Source organism: Oncorhynchus nerka, linkage group LG7 (genome assembly GCF_034236695.1).
Source record: "Oncorhynchus nerka isolate Pitt River linkage group LG7, Oner_Uvic_2.0, whole genome shotgun sequence".
Classification (NCBI taxonomy): Eukaryota; Metazoa; Chordata; class Actinopteri; order Salmoniformes; family Salmonidae; genus Oncorhynchus; species Oncorhynchus nerka.
This window is the reverse complement of record NC_088402.1, coordinates 93,980,972-93,999,160: the sequence shown is the minus strand read 5'-3', so window position 1 is coordinate 93,999,160 and position 18,189 is coordinate 93,980,972. Positions and strand designations below refer to the sequence as shown.

At 49.9% G+C, this 18,189-nt stretch overlaps 1 protein-coding gene across 2 annotated transcripts in view; it reads right to left on the bottom strand.

Moving 5' to 3' along the window:
* Window positions 1-18,189, bottom strand: part of ccdc120a (coiled-coil domain containing 120a) — a 122,657-nt gene that overhangs the window by 38,201 nt on the left and 66,267 nt on the right. For both annotated transcript variants that reach the window (XM_065021000.1, XM_065021001.1), the window contains exons 3-8: window positions 7,917-8,007; window positions 7,663-7,787; window positions 5,154-5,270; window positions 4,433-4,538; window positions 1,965-2,024; window positions 1,281-1,461 (exon numbers count right to left, since the gene is read on the bottom strand). In XM_065021000.1, the coding sequence (XP_064877072.1) occupies window positions 1,281-1,461; window positions 1,965-2,024; window positions 4,433-4,538; window positions 5,154-5,270; window positions 7,663-7,787; window positions 7,917-7,950 (623 nt within the window). In that variant the 5' untranslated portion in view covers window positions 7,951-8,007. The remainder of the gene's footprint in view (window positions 1-1,280; window positions 1,462-1,964; window positions 2,025-4,432; window positions 4,539-5,153; window positions 5,271-7,662; window positions 7,788-7,916; window positions 8,008-18,189) is intronic.

The window sequence follows — 18,189 nt, the reverse complement described above, 5'->3', positions numbered from 1 at the left end:
TCAGTTTGTACTGACTAGTTTGTATGACTAGTTTGTATCATCAGTTTGTACTGACTAGTTTGTATCACTAGTTTGTATCATCAGTTTGTACTGACTAGTTTGTATCACTAGTTTGTATCATCAGTTTGTACAGACTAGTTTGTATCACTAGTTTGTATCATCAGTTTGTACTGACTAGTTTGTATCACTAGTTTGTACCGACTAGTTTGTATCATCAGTTTGTACAGACTAGTTTGTATCACTAGTTTGTATCATCAGTTTGTACAGACTAGTTTGTATCACTAGTTTGTATCATCAGTTTGTATCACTAGTTTGTATCATCAGTTTGTACAGACTAGTTTGTATCACTAGTTTGTATCATCAGTTTGTACAGACTAGTTTGTATCACTAGTTTGTATCATCAGTTTGTATCACTAGTTTGTATCATCAGTTTGTACAGACTAGTTTGTATCACTAGTTTGTATCATCAGTTTGTACAGACTAGTTTGTATCATCAGTTTGTATCACCAGTTTGTACAGACTAGTTTGTATCACCAGTTTGTACAGACTAGTTTGTATCACTAGTTTGTATCATCAGTTTGTACAGACTAGTTTGTATCACCAGTTTGTACAGACTAGTTTGTATCACTAGTTTGTATCATCAGTTTGTACAGACTAGTTTGTATCACTAGTTTGTATCACCAGTTTGTACAGACTAGTTTGTATCACTAGTTTGTATCATCAGTTTGTACAGACTAGTTTGTATCATCAGTTTGTATCATCAGTTTGTACAGACTAGTTTGTATCACTAGTTTGTATCATCAGTTTGTACAGACTAGTTTGTATCACTAGTTTGTATCATCAGTTTGTACAGACTAGTTTGTATCACTAGTTTGTATCATCAGTTTGTATCATCAGTTTGTATCATCAGTTTGTATCACTAGTTTGTATCATCAGTTTGTACAGACTAGTTTGTATCACCAGTTTGTACAGACTAGTTTGTATCACTAGTTTGTATCACCAGTTTGTACAGACTAGTTTGTATCATCAGTTTGTACAGACTAGTTTGTATCATCAGTTTGTATCACTAGTTTGTATCATCAGTTTGTACAGACTAGTTTGTATCATCAGTTACTGTACAAACAGTAACTTATTAGTTTACTTTGTACGATTACACAGTATGACATTTGCTTTGCTTGTTCTCTGTTGTTTTTTTAGTCTGGGTATCTTTAAAACACTTTGTGACAATTGCTGATGTAGAAAATAGATGTGAACGATCGCCATTAGGTCAGAGATAGTACCTGGCAGAGAGGGCCAGTGAGTTGGGTTGCGTGGTGGTCCTCATCGCATAATAGATCTCAACAGGAGAAAGCTTCCTACACAGCCTGCTGTCTGGACTACTGCTGCTCCCATTACCATTGCCAGGGGCCAGCCGGGGACGAGACGGGGACAGGCAGTCAGGGACCACACCCGAAGACTCATCTAGAGACAGAGAGAGAGAGAGAGACAGAGAGAGAGAGAGAGAGAGAGAGAGGCGAGCGAGAGAAAAGACAGAGACGGATGAAAGTTTGGTGAGGACTGAAAGTAAACCTTTGCATCACTAGGATGTACTGTGTTAACATCACTAGGATGTACTGTGTTAGCATCACTAGGATGTACTGTGTTAGCATGACTAGGATGTACTGTATTAAACATGACTAGGATGTACTGTATTAACATGACTAGGATGTACTGTGTTAACATGACTAGGATGTACTGTGTTAACATGACTAGGATGTACTGTGTTAACATCACTAGGATGTACTGTGTTAACATGACTAGGATGTACTGTGTTAACATGACTAGCATGTACTGTGTTAACATGACTAGGATGTACTGTGTTAGCATGACTAGGATGTACTGTATTTAACATGACTAGGATGTACTGTGTTAACATGACTAGCATGTACTGTGTTAACATAACAAGGATCTTCCTATTGTCTTACCGTTGTCATGGTCCCCTGTAGAATCAGACGTGGAACTGCTCTCAGAGTTCACCGTGTCATCTGTGGAGGAACACACACACACACACACACACACACACACACACACACACACACACACACACACACACACACACACACACACACACATAGTCAGATTGCACCATATAACTTCACACACTGTCCCTTATATCTAAATATCTAAATCTTAACCTGAAATCTGTGCCTTGTGACATTTCCATGCATATCCCCATGTAAGAATCAGTCCACGATTGACATTAGAATTGCTCTGCGTATCTGCGGTAATATTCAGCCCTCACCCTGTGCTCTCCGTGTACACACCACCACAAGAGCTGCATCTGAGTGCGGCACACACTTCTCTATTTAGTAGTGCACTAAAACACAGTGTGGCCAAAAGTAGTGCACTAAAACACAGTCTGGCCAAAAGTAGTGCACTAAAACACAGTCTGGCCAAAAGTAGTGCACTAAAACACAGTCTGGCCAAAAGTAGTGCACTAAAACACAGTGTGGCCAAAAGTAGTGCACTAAAACACAGTGTGGCCAAAAGTAGTGCACTAAAACACAGTGTGGCCAAAAGTAGTGCACTAAAACACAGTGTGGCCAAAAGTAGTGCACTAAAACACAGTGTGGCCAAAAGTAGTGCACTAAAACACAGTGTGGCCAAAAGTAGTGCACTAAAACACAGTGTGGCCAAAAGTAGTGCACTAAAACACAGTGTGGCCAAAAGTAGTGCACTAAAACACAGTGTGGCCAAAAGTAGTGCACTAAAACACAGTCTCGCCAAAAGTAGTGCACTAAAACACAGTCTGGCCAAAAGTAGTGCACTAAAACACAGTCTGGCCAAAAGTAGTGCACTAAAACACAGTGTGGCCAAAAGTAGTGCACTAAAACACAGTGTGGCCAAAAGTAGTGCACTAAAACACAGTCTGGCCAAAAGTGCTGCACTAAATAGGGAATAGGGTGCCATTTCCGAGTGCCCATGGTAGAGTGAGTCAGGTGGTAGTTACATAACTGGTAGCATTGTTCTCTGTCTGTCCACCATGCCTCCATGTGCTTTCCCTGGACACCGTGTGTGTGTGTGTGTGTGTGTGTGTGTGTGTGTGTGTGTGTGTAATAACGAGACTGTTCCGGACTTCCTCCTCTCCTCTGTAACAATGCCCTCCCTCCCTTTCTATCTCCCCCAGTCCGTCTCTGCCTTTCCAGGGTCAATGGTTTGGTTTTTTTCCAGGCATGGAAGAGGAACCTGAGTCTAACAACCACGGTATTAAACACACACACACGCACGGTTCCCACAGTGCAACCATGACATCATAATCCTCTGATCCATTCCTAAGTGCTACCTGTGTGTGTGTGGCTCTGTGTGATTGTGTGTGTGTGTGTGGCTCTGTGTGTGTGGCTCTGTGTGTGTGTGGCTCTGTGTGATTGTGTGTGTGTGTGTGGCTCTGTGTGTGTGGCTCTGTGTGTGTGTGGCTCTGTGTGATTGTGTGTGTGTGTGTGGCTCTGTGTGGCTCTGTGTGTGTGTGGCTCTGTGTGTGTGTGGCTCTGTGTGTGTGTGTGTGTGTGTGTGTGTGTGTGTGTGTGAGTTTCCTGACTGGATTCTGGAGACTTGGCATAAGCATAAGCATATAAAGCATATAAAACTACAGTGTAATTACTGGGAAAGTAGTCAAAAGTTTAGAATGGTAAATAACGTATTGTGTCATTTTGGAGTCACTTTCACTGTCAACAAGAATACAATATGTTTCTAAACACTTCTACATTAAATTTGGATGCTGCCATGGTTACGGATAATCCTGAATGAATCGTGAATAATGATGAGTGAGAAGGTTACAGAGGGTCAAATATCAAACTCCCAAGACATGCTAACCTTTCACCATTACAATAACAGGGGTAGTTAGCATTTAATATCATACCCCCAAGACATGCTAACCTTTCACCATTACAATAACAGGGGTAGTTAGCATTTAATATCATACCCCCAAGACATGCTAACCTTTCACCATTACAATAACAGGGGTAGTTAGCATTTAATATCATACCCCCAAAACATGCTAACCTCTCACCATTACAATAACAGGGGAGATTAGCATTTTATACCATACCCCCAAGACATGCTAACCTCTCACCATTACAATAACAGGGGAGATTAGCATTTTATACCATACCCCCAAGACATGCTAACCTCTCACCATTACAATAACAGGATAGGTTAGCATTTTATACCATACCCCCAAGACATGCTAACCTCTCACCATTACAATCACAGGGGAGGTTAGCATTTTATATCATACCCCCGAGACATGCTAACCTCTCACCATTACCAATAACAGGAGAGGTTAGCATCTTAAATCATACCCCCAAGACATGCTAACCTCTCACCATTACAATAACAGGAGAGGTTAGCATTTAACCTGTGTGTATTTGAACCAGTCACAGTAAAAGGTTATTACCCGTGTGACATCCTCTGTGCACAGTCCTCTTGCTGTCAGAGTCTACACGCCGTCTCAGGGCACCGCTGAACAGCGCCTTCTTCGGCTTCCTCTGACACGCCTCCTCCTACACATCAAAAGATGGGTTTATTTGTCCGTCACATTCACCGTTCAATACCATTCTCGTAGCGGTACAAAAACGAGATTGTGCTGTCTCTCACCCTACAATGCATCTTACCACCTGTATTCGGTGTCCTGTGTGAATTTAAGTGTGAACTCTCTAATTCTCTCTTTCTTTCTCTCTCTCTCTGAGGACCTGAGCCCTAGGACCATGCCTCAGGACTACCTGACATGATGACTCCTTGCTGTCCCCAGTCCACCTGACCGTGCTGCTGCTCCAGTTTCAACTGTTCTGCCTTATTATTATTCGACCATGCTATTCGACCATGCATTATTCGGCATTGCTTGCTGTTTGGGGTTTTAGGCTGGGTTTCTGTACAGCACTTTGAGATATCAGCTGATGTACGAAGGGCTTTATCAATAAATTGGATTGAAATTTGATCGATTTGATCGATGCGTAGTTTGATCGATATATATAAATATATAAATAATAATATATATATATATAAATGATCAGAGGGATAACAAGTTAAATTAGGTTAAATTAGGAGGAGGAGGGGGGGGTTCTGCTTTCTGAGTAGAATGTATCAGTCTGTGTGGTAATATTCAAATCCTCTTTTACCTCTGTCTTTATAATAGTCTTGGGTCCGTGGCGGTAGGATCCGGCCCGACGGCGTACGTTGGGGCGTCTCTCCCCAGCCTCCAGGGGGAAATCACCAGGAAGCTCTCCTGTCAACTCCTGTTAGAGACGAATACACCACATTAACAAGATAAATCACCAGGAAGCTCTCCTGTCAACTCCTGTTCTAGTCAGGTCCTGGACAGGACAAACAGACACGGAACATTACCAGAAGGAAACGTGGCATACTAGTCGTCAGTATTTGGCTGTGAGTACGTGTACCAGAAGGAAACGTGGCATACTAGTCGTCAGTATTTGGCTGTGAGTACGTGTACCAGAAGGAAGCGTGACATACTAGTCGTCAGTATTTGGCTGTGAGTACGTGTACCAGAAGTAAACCTGACATACTAGTCGTCAGTATTTGGCTGTGAGTACGTGTACCAGAAGGAAACGTGGCATACTAGTCGTCAGTATTTGGCTGTGAGTACGTGTACCAGAAAGAAACGTGACATACTAGTCGTCAGTATTTGGCTGTGAGTACGTGTACCAGAAAGAAACGTGGCATACTAGTCGTCAGTATTTGGCTGTGAGTACGTGTACCAGAAGGAAGCGTGACATACTAGTCGTCAGTATTTGGCTGTGAGTACGTGTACCAGAAGGAAACGTGGCATACTAGTCGTCAGTATTTGGCTGTGAGTACGTGTACCAGAAAGAAACGTGACATACTAGTCGTCAGTATTTGGCTGTGAGTACGTGTACCAGAAAGAAACGTGGCATACTAGTCGTCAGTATTTGGCTGTTAGTACGTGTACCAGAAGGAAACGTGACATACTAGTCGTCAGTATTTGGCTGTGAGTACGTGTACCAGAAGGAAACGTGACATACTAGTCGTCAGTATTTGGCTGTGAGTACGTGTACCAGAAGGAAACGTGACATACTAGTCGTCAGTATTTGGCTGTGAGTACGTGTACCAGAAGGAAACGTGGCATACTAGTCGTCAGTATTTGGCTGTGAGTACGTGTACCAGAAAGAAACGTGACATACTAGTCGTCAGTATTTGGCTGTGAGTACGTGTACCAGAAGGAAACGTGGCATACTAGTCGTCAGTATTTGGCTGTGAGTACGTGTACCAGAAAGAAACGTGACATACTAGTCGTCAGTATTTGGCTGTGAGTACGTGTACCAGAAAGAAACGTGGCATACTAGTCGTCAGTATTTGGCTGTGAGTACGTGTACCAGAAGGAAGCGTGACATACTAGTCGTCAGTATTTGGCTGTGAGTACGTGTACCAGAAGGAAACGTGGCATACTAGTCGTCAGTATTTGGCTGTGAGTACGTGTACCAGAAAGAAACGTGACATACTAGTCGTCAGTATTTGGCTGTGAGTACGTGTACCAGAAAGAAACGTGGCATACTAGTCGTCAGTATTTGGCTGTTAGTACGTGTACCAGAAGGAAACGTGACATACTAGTCGTCAGTATTTGGCTGTGAGTACGTGTACCAGAAGGAAACGTGACATACTAGTCGTCAGTATTTGGCTGTGAGTACGTGTACCAGAAGGAAACGTGACATACTAGTCGTCAGTATTTGGCTGTGAGTACGTGTACCAGAAGGAAACGTGACATACTAGTCGTCAGTATTTGGCTGTGAGTACGTGTACCAGAAGTAAACCTGACATACTAGTCGTCAGTATTTGGCTGTGAGTACGTGTACCAGAAGGAAACGTGGCATACTAGTCGTCAGTATTTGGCTGTGAGTACGTGTACCAGAAGGAAACGTGACATACTAGTCGTCAGTATTTGGCTGTGAGTACGTGTACCAGAAGGAAACGTGACATACTAGTCGTCAGTATTTGGCTGTGAGTACGTGTACCAGAAGGAAACGTGACATACTAGTCGTCAGTATTTGGCTGTGAGTACGTGTACCAGAAGGAAACGTGACATACTAGTCGTCAGTATTTGGCTGTGAGTACGTGTACCAGAAGGAAACGTGGCATACTAGTCGTCAGTATTTGGCTGTGAGTACGTGTACCAGAAGGAAACGTGGCATACTAGTCGTCAGTATTTGGCTGTGAGTACGTGTAACAGAAGGAAACGTGGCATACTAGTCGTCAGTATTTGGCTGTGAGTACGTGTACCAGAAGGAAACGTGGCATACTAGTCGTCAGTATTTGGCTGTGAGTACGTGTACCAGAAGGAAACGTGGCATACTAGTCGTCAGTATTTGGCTGTGAGTACGTGTACCAGAAGGAAACGTGACATACTAGTCGTCAGTATTTGGCTGTGAGTACGTGTACCAGAAGGAAACGTGACATACTAGTCGTCAGTATTTGGCTGTGAGTACGTGTAACAGAAGGAAACGTGGCATACTAGTCGTCAGTATTTGGCTGTGAGTACGTGTACCAGAAGGAAACGTGACATACTAGTCGTCAGTATTTGGCTGTGAGTACGTGTACCAGAAAGAAACGTGGCATAGTAGTCGTCAGTACTTGGCTGTGAGTACGTGTACTGACCGCCTCCTGCAGACAGACTCTCCGTAGCTCAGCCAGTCTGCTATTCAGTAGAGTCTCAAGACTGCGTCTTCTCTCCTGTAGTTCTGTCATCCTTTCAACAGCCTCCGGACTGCCACCCAGCAGGTCTACACAACACACAGAAGAAGGAGATGACATGCTAAGTGTTGATCAAACATGGCTATACATTCTTTCACTAAAAACTAAAATTGCTATCGCTAAATTAGGTATATAAAATACATGTTTTATTTCCTCACCAGGTACTGAGATGAGATGACCCTTGACCTCCATGTCAGGTGTGTCCCAGGTGACCTCGCTGCTCTCAGTGCATCCCAACAGATCACTCACCTGCACACACACACAGAGGGGGGATAGACCAGAGGTAAGGACCAGCGGGACTGACCAGGGGAACCAGAGACCAGAGGTAAGGACCAGGGGGACGGACCAGGAGGACGGACCAGGAGGACGGACCAGGGGGACGGACCAGGGGGACGGACCAGGGGGACGGACCAGGAGGACGGACCAGGGGAACGGACCAGGGGAACGGACCAGGGGGACGGACCAGGAGGACAGACCAGGAGGACAGACCAGGGGGACCAGAGACCAGAGGTAAGGACCAGGGGGACGGACCAGGGGGACGGACCAGGGGAACGGACCAGGAGGACGGACCAGGAGAACGGACCAGGGGAACGGACCAGGAGGACGGACCAGGGGGACGGACCAGGAGGACGGACCAGGGGAACGGACCAGGGGAACGGACCAGGAGGACGGACCAGGAGGACGGACCAGGAGGACGGACCAGGGGGACGGACCAGAGAGACCAGGGGGACGGACCAGGAGGACGGACCAGGGGGACGGACCAGGGGGACGGACCAGGGGGACGGACCAGGAGGACGGACCAGGGGAACGGACCAGGGGAACCAGAGACCAGAGGTAAGGACCAGGGGGACGGACCAGGAGGACGGACCAGGAGGACGGACCAGGGGAACGGACCAGGGGAACAGAACCTGGAGGGCGATAAATGATAAGGATGTTAAGCTTGAAAGGGCTGGTAACTGTGACAGCATGGAATTCAAAGGAGGCGATAGACAGATGGGTAAGGGGAGAAAGAGAGAATGACCACTTGGGAGAGATGAGGATCCCGGTGCCACCACCCCGCTGACCAGAAGCTCTCGGGGTGTGCGAGAACACGTGGGCAGACGAAGAGAGAGCAGTAGGAGTAGCAGTGTTGTCTGTGGTGATCCATGTTAGACTGAGACAGAGATGGAGAAATGTTTTGTGTTATGATTTAGGACTGAAAAAAGACTTGTCATCTTTATTGTAACACGATGCACTCCACGACCCCTCTTTCCAACCAACCAAGGAAACACGAGCCTGTCCAGACACAGCCCGTAGCCCCTAGACACCTCTCCTCTATCTCAAGCCCCTAGCCACCTCTCCTCTATCCCTAGCCCATAGACACCTCTCCTCTATCCCTAGCCCCTAGACACCTCTCCTCTATCTCTAGCCACCTCTCCTCTATCCCTAACCCCTAGACACCTCTCCTCTATCTCTAGCCCCTAGACACCTCTCCTCTATCCCTAGCCCCTAGCCACCTCTCCTCTATCCCTAACCCCTAGACACCTCTCCTCTATCCCTAGCCCCTAGACACCTCTCCTCTATCCCTAGCCCCTAGACACCTCTCCTCTATCCCTAGCCCCTAATCACCTCTCCTCTATCCCTAGCCCCTAATCCTGTGAAAGGATTTAGGTAGATGGGAGCAATTTCACCTAGCCTATACCTATCTAACCCTTTCAATTGCCTAGGGTGTTGACAGTAGGTGGTAGGGGGCTAGCGAGTAGGGGCCCAGGGTTCAATACTGCGGCCAAAACAGATTTTACTTGGCAGTGCGATAAACATTTGAATTGATCGCATCGGTGCCAGGGAATATATTTGACCTGGTTACGTACAATCAATCATGATTTAACCAAACAGGAAATGTGCAAATCGACCAGAAACCAACCACCTTTCTGAAGAGGGAACAACGCCAGAGGAATGCCCCTGTGTGTCTGTCTGTGTCGGGGCTCTACATACAGTGGAGAGTTCCGGAAGCCAGATCATCCCTGTCGGTGACCAGCTTGGGCATGGTCAAAGAAATACAGTTATAATGCTATATATATATATATTATTTTTTATTTTTTAAATCTAGGCGATATAATTGATTTTTTTAAAAACAAACAGATGGATTGCAGAAAGATATTCGTTCAATTCAATTATTCATCACGCATGCGCTGCTCCACATATCAGTCGGTCAGAGCAGCCTGGGCTCATAGACTAGACGTAACAACAGTAAAAGTAAGTCCGGGACACTGAAATTAGTATGACATGTTACGTTTGGTATGGTTACGTAAGACTGAAAGGTTCCTACAGGCAAAACGGAAACAATGGTGGTTGGTCGGGGTGGATGGGTGGGCATTTAACACAAACGTCTAGCAACCCAAAGCTCTTTAGCAACTTAGAAAACACATGCTACATTTTAGCTACAGTAGGGGGCTAAGGAGTAGGGGGCTAGGGAGTAGGGGGGGCTAGGGAGTAGGGGGCTAAGGAGTAGGGGGCTAGGGAGTAGGGGGCTAGGGGGCTCAGGAGTAGGGGGCTAGGAGTAGGGGCTAAGGAGTAGGGGCTAGGGAGTAGGGGGCTGGGAGTAGGGGGCTGGGGAGTAGGGGGCTGGGGAGTAGGGGCTAAGGAGGGGGCTAGGGAGTAGGGGGCTAGGGAGTAGGGGGCTAGGGAGTAGGGGCTAAGGGGCTAGGGAGTAGGGGCTAAGGAGTAGGGGCTAGGGAGTAGGGGCTAGGGAGTAGGGGGCTAAGGAGTAGGGGCTAGGGAGTAGGGGGCTAGGGAGTAGGGGCTAGGGAGTAGGGGCTAAGGAGGTAGGGGCTAGGGAGTAGGGGCTAGGGAGTAGGGGCTAGGGAGTAGGGGCTAGGGAGTAGGGGCTAAGGAGTAGGGGGCTAGGGAGTGGGGAGGGGGCTAGGGGGCTGGGGAGTAGGGGCTAAGGAGTAGGGGCTAGGGAGTAGGGGCTAGGAGTAGGGGCTGGGGAGAGGGGCTAGGAGTAGGGGCTGGGGAGTAGGGGCTGGGGAGTAGGGGCTAGGGGCTAGGGAGTAAGGGGCTAAGGAGTAGGGGCTAGGGAGTAGGGGCTAGGGGGGGGCTAGGAGTAAGGGGCTAGGGGCTAGGGAGTAGGGGCTAGGGAGTAGGGGCTAGGGAGTAAGGGGCTAGGGAGTAGGGGCTAGGGAGTAGGGGCTAAGGAGTAGGGGGCTAGGGAGTAGGGGGCTAGGGAGTAGGGGCTAGGGAGTAAGGGGCTAGGGGCTAGTAGGGGGCTAGGGAGTAGGGGGCTAGGGAGTAGGGGGGGGCTAGGGAGTAGGGGGCTAGGGAGTAGGGGCTAGGGAGTAGGGGCTAGGGAGTAGGGGGCTAGGGAGTAGGGGGCTAAGGAGTAGGGGCTAGGGAGTAAGGGGCTAGGGAGTAAGGGGCTGGGGAGTAGGGGGCTAAGGAGTAGGGGGCTAGGGAGTAGGGGGCTAAGGAGTAGGGGGCTAGGGAGTAGGGGGCTAGGAGTAGGGGGCTAGGGAGTAGGGGGCTAGGGAGTAGGGGCTAAGGAGGAGTAGGGGGCTAGGAGTAGGGGGCTAGGGAGTAGGGAGGGGGGCTAGGGAGTAGGGGCTAAGGAGTAGGGGCTAGGGAGTAGGGGCTAGGAGTAGGGGCTAGGGAGTAGGGGCTAGGGAGTAGGGGCTAAGGAGTAGGGGCTAAGGAGTAGGGGGCTAGGGGGGGCTAAGGAGTAGGGGCTAGGGAGTAGGGGGCTAAGGAGTAGGGGCTACGGGTAGGGCTAGGGAGTAGGGGCTAGGGAGTAGGGGGCTAGGGGCTAGTAGGGGCTAGGGAGTAAGGGGCTAGGAAGTAGGGGGCTAAGGGTAGGGGGCTAGGGGGTAGGGGCTAAGGAGTAGGGGGCTAGGGTAAGGGGCTAGGGGGTAAAGGAGTAGGGGGCTAGGGAGTAAGGGGCTAGGTTATTTTTTGTGGCCGGCCCAACTACAAGGATGACCCTGGGATGCCTGGGAACAGGAAGTGAACAGGAAACAGGAACAGAAAACACGTCATCAAGTAGGAAGTCAGAGAGGGAAACAGAACAGAGAGCAGGAGAGACATAACACTGAAGAACAGAAATAATACACACACACACACACACACACACACACACACACACAAAGAACAGAAATACACACACACACAAACACAAATTAGTGGATTCGGCTATTTCAGCCACACCCATTGCTGACAGGTGTATAAAATAGAGCGCACAACCATGCAATCTCCATAGACAAACATTTGCAGTAGAATGGCCCTTACTGAAGAGCTCAGTGACTTTCAACGTGGCACCGTCATAGGATGCCACCTTTCCAACAAGTCAGTTCATTACATTTCTGCCCCCGGTCAACTGTTAGTGCTGTTTATTGTAAAGTGGAAACGTCTAGGAGCAACAACGGCTCAGCCGCGAAGTGGTAGGCCACACAAGCTCACAGAACGGGACCATTGAGTGCTGAAACGCATAGCGTGTAAAAACCGTCTGTCCTCGGTTGCAACAGCCGAGTTCCAAACTGCCTCTGGAAGTAACGTCAGCACACAAAACGGTTTGTTCGGGAGCTTCTTGAAATGGGTTTCCACGGCCGAGCAGCCGCACACAAGTCTAACATCACCATGAGCAACGCCAAGCGTCGGCTGGAGGGGTGTAAAGCTCACCGCCATTGGACTCTGGAGGAGTGGAAACGCGTTCTCTGGAGTGATGAATCACGCTTCACAGTCTGGCAGTCCGACGGACGAATCTGGGTTTGGCTGATTCCAGGAGAACGCTACCTAACCAAATGCATAGTGCCAACTGTAAAGTTTGGTGGATGAGGAATAATGGTCTGGGCTGTTTTTCATGGTTCAGGCCCCTTAGTTCCAGTGAAGGGAAATCTTAATGCTACAGCATACAATGACATTCTAGATGATTCTGTGCTTCCAACTTTGTGGCAACAGTTTGGGGAAGGCCCTTTCCTGTTTCAGCATGACAATGCCCCCATGCACAAGGCAAAGTCTATCCAGAAATGGTTTGTCGAGATCACTGTTAAAGAACTTGACTGGCCTGCACAGAGCCCTGACCTCAACCCCATCGAACACCTTTAGGATGAATTGGAACGCCGACTGCGAGCCAGGCCTAATCTCCCAACATCAGTGCCCAACCTTATGAATGCTCTTGTGGCTGAATGGAAGCAAGTCCCTGCAGCAATGTTCCAACATCTAGTGGAAAGCCTTCCCAGAAGAGTGGAGGCTGTTATAGCAGCAATGTTCCAACATCTAGTGGAAAGCCTTCCCAGAAGAGTGGAGGCTGTTATAGCAGCAAAACAGAGACCAACTCCATATTAATTAATGCCCATGATTTTGGAATGAGATATTAGACGAGCAGGTGTCCACATACTTTTGGTCATGTAGTGTAATAGACAGACCACAACAACCTGAAATAATAAACAGGAATCTATTCCCTACATAGTGCACTACTTTAGACCAGAACCTTATGGGAATAGGTTGCCATTTATGACATGGTCCCGTGTGGCTCAGCGTGGCCCTTGCAACGGCAGGGTTGTGGGTTGGATTCCCACGGGGAAGACCAGTAAATATATATACGCTCTAGATAAACGCGCCTGCTAACCGACTAACAGGTAACACAGATGAGAATAACTAAAGAAATGTCTCTGTGTGATTCTCTAGTAAAACTACTGACTAGGGACAATAAGACAAAAGAATCAAACAATCTGTTTGTACTTTCCCATAAACAACACTTTCCAAACCACCGCATCCTGTAGAACCTCCCAGACTCCCAGGATGCAATGTGGTGACTATCTAGCAGGACCGTTATATATATATATATATATCTCGGTCAACTAGACTCCGAGTAAACAATGATTATCTGTCCTGCTTGTTCCCGTTGAACAGATCTGGGAGAGGACAACTCCTAACTGGAGCTAGGTCTAACCATTCATATAATTACAACAGAGAGAGAGAGAGAGAGGCAGGGGGAGAGAGAGGGAGAGAGAGAGAAGGTAGGGGGAGAGAGAGGGAGAGAGAGAAGGTAGGGGGAGAGAGAGGGAGAGAGAGAAGGTAGGGGAGAGAGAGGGAGAAAGAGAAGGAAGGGGAAGAGAGAGAAGGCAGGGAAGAGAGAGAGAGAGAGAGAGAGAGAGAAGGCAGGGGAAGAGGGAGAAAGAGAAGAGGGGAAGAGAGAGAGGGAGGAGAGAGAGAGAGAGAGGAGAGGCAGGGGAGAGAGAGTGAGAGAGAGAGAGAGAAGGCAGGGGGAGAGAGAGAGAGAGAGAGAGAAGGCAGGGGGAGAGAGAGAGAGAGAGAGAGAGAGAAGGCAGGGGGAGAGAGAGAGAGAGAGAAGGCAGGGGGAGAGAGAGTGAGAGAGAGAGAAGGCAGGGGAGAGAGAGAGAGAGAGAGAAGGCAGGGGGAGAGAGAGTGAGAGAGAGAAGGCAGGGGGAGAGAGAGTGAGTGAGAGAGAAGGCAGGGGGGAGAGAGAGTGAGAGAGAGAAGGCAGGGGGGAGAGAGAAGGCAGGGGGAGAGAGAGAAGGCAGGGGAGAGAGAGGGAGAGAGAGAAGGCAGGGGAGAGAGAGTGAGAGAGAGAAGGCAGGGGAGAGAGAGAGGGAGAGAGAGAGAAGGCAGGGGGAGAGAGTGAGAGAGAGAGAAAGGCAGGGGAGAGAGAGAGAGAGAGAGAGAAGGCAGGGGAGAGAGAGTGAGAGAGAGAAAGGCAGGGGGAGAGAGAGTGAGAGAGAAAGGCAGGGGAGAGAGAGTGAGAGAGAGAGAAGGCAGGGGGGGAGAGAGTGAGAGAGAGAGAAGGCAGGGGGAGAGAGAGAGTGAGAGAGAGAAGGCAGGGGAGAGAGAGGGAGAGAGAGAGAAGCAGGGGGAGAGAGAAGGCAGGGGGAGAGAGAGAAGGCGGGGGAGAGAGAGGAGAGAGAGAGAAGGCAGGGGGAGAGAGAGGGAGAGAGAGAAAGGCAGGGGGAGAGAGAGGGAGAGAGAAGGCGGGGGAGAGAGAGAGGGAGAGAGAGAAGGGCGGGGGAGAGAGAGAAGGCAGGGGAGAGAGGGAGAGAGAAGGCGGGGAGAGAGAGGGAGCGAGAGAAGGCAGGGGAGAGAGAGAGGGAGAGAGAGAAGGCAGAGGGAGAGAGAGGGAGAGAGAGAAGGCAGGGGGAGAGAGAGGAGAGAGAGAGAGGCAGGGGGAGAGAGAGGGAGAGAGAGAAGGCAGGGGGAGAGAGAGGGAGAGAGAGAAGGCAGGGGAGAGAGAGGGAGAGAGAAAGGCAGGGGAGAGAGAGAAGGCGGGGGAGAGAGAGGAGAGAGAGAGGAAGGCAGGGGGAGAGAGAGGGGAGAGAGAGAAGGCAGGGGGAGAGAGAGAAGGCGGGGGAGAGAGAGGAGAGAGAGAAGCAGAGGGGAGAGAGAGAGGAGGAGAGAGAAGCGGGGAGAGAGAGGGAGCGAGAGAGAGAAGGCGGGGGAGAGAGAGGGAGCGAGAGAAGGCAGGGGAGAGAGAGAGGGAGAGAGAGAAGGCAGGGGGAGAGAGAGGGAGAGAGAGAAGAGAGGAGAGAGAGAGAAGGCAGGGGGAAGAGGGAGAGAGAAGGCAGGGGAGAGAGAGGAGAGAGAAGGTGGGGAGAGAGAGGGGGAGAGAGAAAGGGAGAGAGAGAGGAGAGAGAGAAAGGCAGGGGGAGAGAGAGAAGGCGGGGAGAGAGAGGGAGGCAGGGGGAGAGAGAGAGGGGGGAGAGAGAGAAGGCAGGGGGAGAGAGAGAGAGAGAGAAGGCAGGGGGAGAGAGGGAGAGGAGAGAGAGAGAAGGCAGGGGGAGAGAGAGAGAGAGAGAAGGCAGGGGAGAGAGAGGGAGAGAGAGAAGGCAGGGGGAGAGAGAGAGGGGGGGGGAGAGAGAGAGGCAGGGAGAGAGGGAGAGAGAGAAGGCAGGGGGAGAGAGAGGGAGAGAGAAGGCAGGGGGGAGAGAGAGGGGGGAGAGAGAGAGAGGGAGAGAGAGAAGGCAGGGGGAGAGAGAGGGAGAGAGAGAAGGCGGGGGAGAGAGAGAGGGAGAGAGAGAGAGGGAGCGAGGGAAGGCAGAGGGGAGAGAGGAGGGAGAGAGAGAAGGCAGGGGGAGAGAGAGGGAGCGAGAGAAGGCAGGGGGAGAGAGAGAGGGAAGGCAGGGGGAGAGAGAAGGGAGCAGGGGCAGAGAGAGAGGGAGAGAGAGAAGGCAGGGGGAGAGAGAGGGAGCGAGAGAAGGCAGGGGAGAGAGAGGGAGCGAGAGAAGGCAGGGGGGAGAGAGGGAGCGAGAGAAGGCAGGGGAGAGAGAGGGAGCGAGAGAAGGCAGGGGGAGAGAGAGGGAGAGAGAGAAGGCAGGGGAGAGAAAGGAAGAGAGAGAAGGCAGGGGAAGAGAGAGAAGGTGGGGGGGAGAGAGAGGGAGAGAGAGAAGGCAGGGGAGAGAGAGAGAGAGAGAGAAGGTAGGGGGAGAGAGAGAAGGGCGGGGGATAGAGGGAGAGAGAGAGAGAAGGCAGGGGAGAGAGAGAGGGAGAGAGAGAGAAGGCAGGGGGAGAGAGGGAGAGAGAGAGAAGGCAGGGGGAGAGAGAGGGAGAGAGAGAAAGGCAGGGGAGAGAGAGAGAGGGAGAGAGAGAGAGAGAGAAGGTAGGGGGATAGAGAGGGAGAGAGAGAGAAGGTAGGGGGGGATAGAGAGGGAGAGAGAGAGAGAAGGCAGGGGAGAGAGAGAGGAGAGAGAGAGAAGGCAGGGGGAGAGAGAGGGAGAGAGAGAAGGCAGGGGGAGAGAGGGAGAGAGAGAGGGCAGGGGGAGAGAGAGGGAGAGAGAGAGAAGGCAGGGGGAGAGAGAGAAGGCAGGGGAGAGAGAGAGAGAGAAGGTAGGGGGATAGAGAGGGAGAGAGAGAGAAGGCAGGGGGAGAGAGAGGGAGAGAGAGAGAGAAGGCAGGGGGAGAGAGAGGGCGAGAGAGAGAAGGCAGGGGGAGAGAGAGAGAGGGGGCAGGGGAGAGAGAGGGAGGAGAGAGAGGAGAGAGAGAGGGAGAGAAGGCAGGGGGAGAGAGAGGGAGAGAGAGAGAGAAGGCAAGGAGAGAGAGAAGGCAGGGGAGAGAGAGAGAGGAGGAGAGAGAGAGAAGGCAGGGGGAAGAGAGAGGGGGAGAGAGAGAGAAGGCAGGGGGAGAGAGAGGGGAGAGAGAGAGAGAAGGCAGGGGGGAGAGAGAGGAGAGAGAGAGAGAGAAGGCAGGGGGAGAGAGAGGGGGAGAGAGAGAGAGAAGGCAGGGGAGAGAGAGGGGGGAGAGAGAGAGAAGGCAGGGGAGAGAGGGGGAGAGAGAGAGAAGGCAGAGGAGAGAGAGGGGGAGATAAAGAAAGGAAAAATAGGAAGAGAGTGATCTATTATACAGAGGTCACAGAAGGCTGAACGAGAGAGAGAGACAGAGAGAGAGCGAGAGAGAGAGAGAAAGCAAGCGTGACCGAGAGACACACACAGACAGACAATGATCTATGACCCAGGATGTGTTAGATGTGTTAATATACCAGAGGTCACTGAGGGGAGAAGGAAAGTGATTGGCCAGGGATGACGGTCAAGGCAGCTGGCACAAACAGTACATTACATGAACAAACAGAAGGTCCTCACATGCGTGGGGACTCAAATGGCACCCTATTCCCTATAGAGTGCACCACTTCATACCATGGACCCTGGTCAACTGTAGAGGACTAATATTAGGGACTAGGGTGCAATTTGGGATGTTGTAAAGGTGTAGTATTACAGGCATCTGATAAACTGCTGTCACCATGAAGGCTCATTTCATTGTGGTTTTGTTAGGTTGAATTGTGGTTTTGTTAGGTTGAATTGTGGTTTTGTTAGGTTGAATTGTGGTTTTGTTAGGTTGATATGGGCTCCCGAGTGGCACAGCGGTCTAAGGTGCTGCATTTCAGTGCAAGAGGGGTCACTACAGTCCCTGGTTCGAATCCAGGCTGAATCACATCCGGCTGTGATTGGACGTCCCATTGGCTCACCGTCGTCCGGGGTAAGAATTAGTTCTTAATTGACTCGTCTAGTTAAATAAACAATACAATAATAATGATGTTAGGTTGAATTGATTTTTGGGACATTAAAGCTCCTGATAAGGTTTTCACTTTTTATCATGAATTTAAAAACTCCTCAATGAAAAACAAAATGTATGGACTTCTGAGCGAACTGACCCCAACGCTGGACTACTGACTAAACTGACCCCAACGCTGGACTTCTGAGCGAACTGACCCCAACGCTGGACTACTGAGCGAACTGACCCCAACGCTGGACTACTGACTAAACTGACCCCAACGCTGGACTTCTGACTAAACTGACCCCAACGCTGGACTTCTGAGCGAACTGACCCCAACGCTGGACTACTGAGCGAACTGACCCCAACGCTGGACTATTGAGCGAACTGACCCCAACGCTGGACTACTGACTAAACTGACCCCAACGCTGGACTACTGAGCGAACTGACCCCAACGCTGGACTA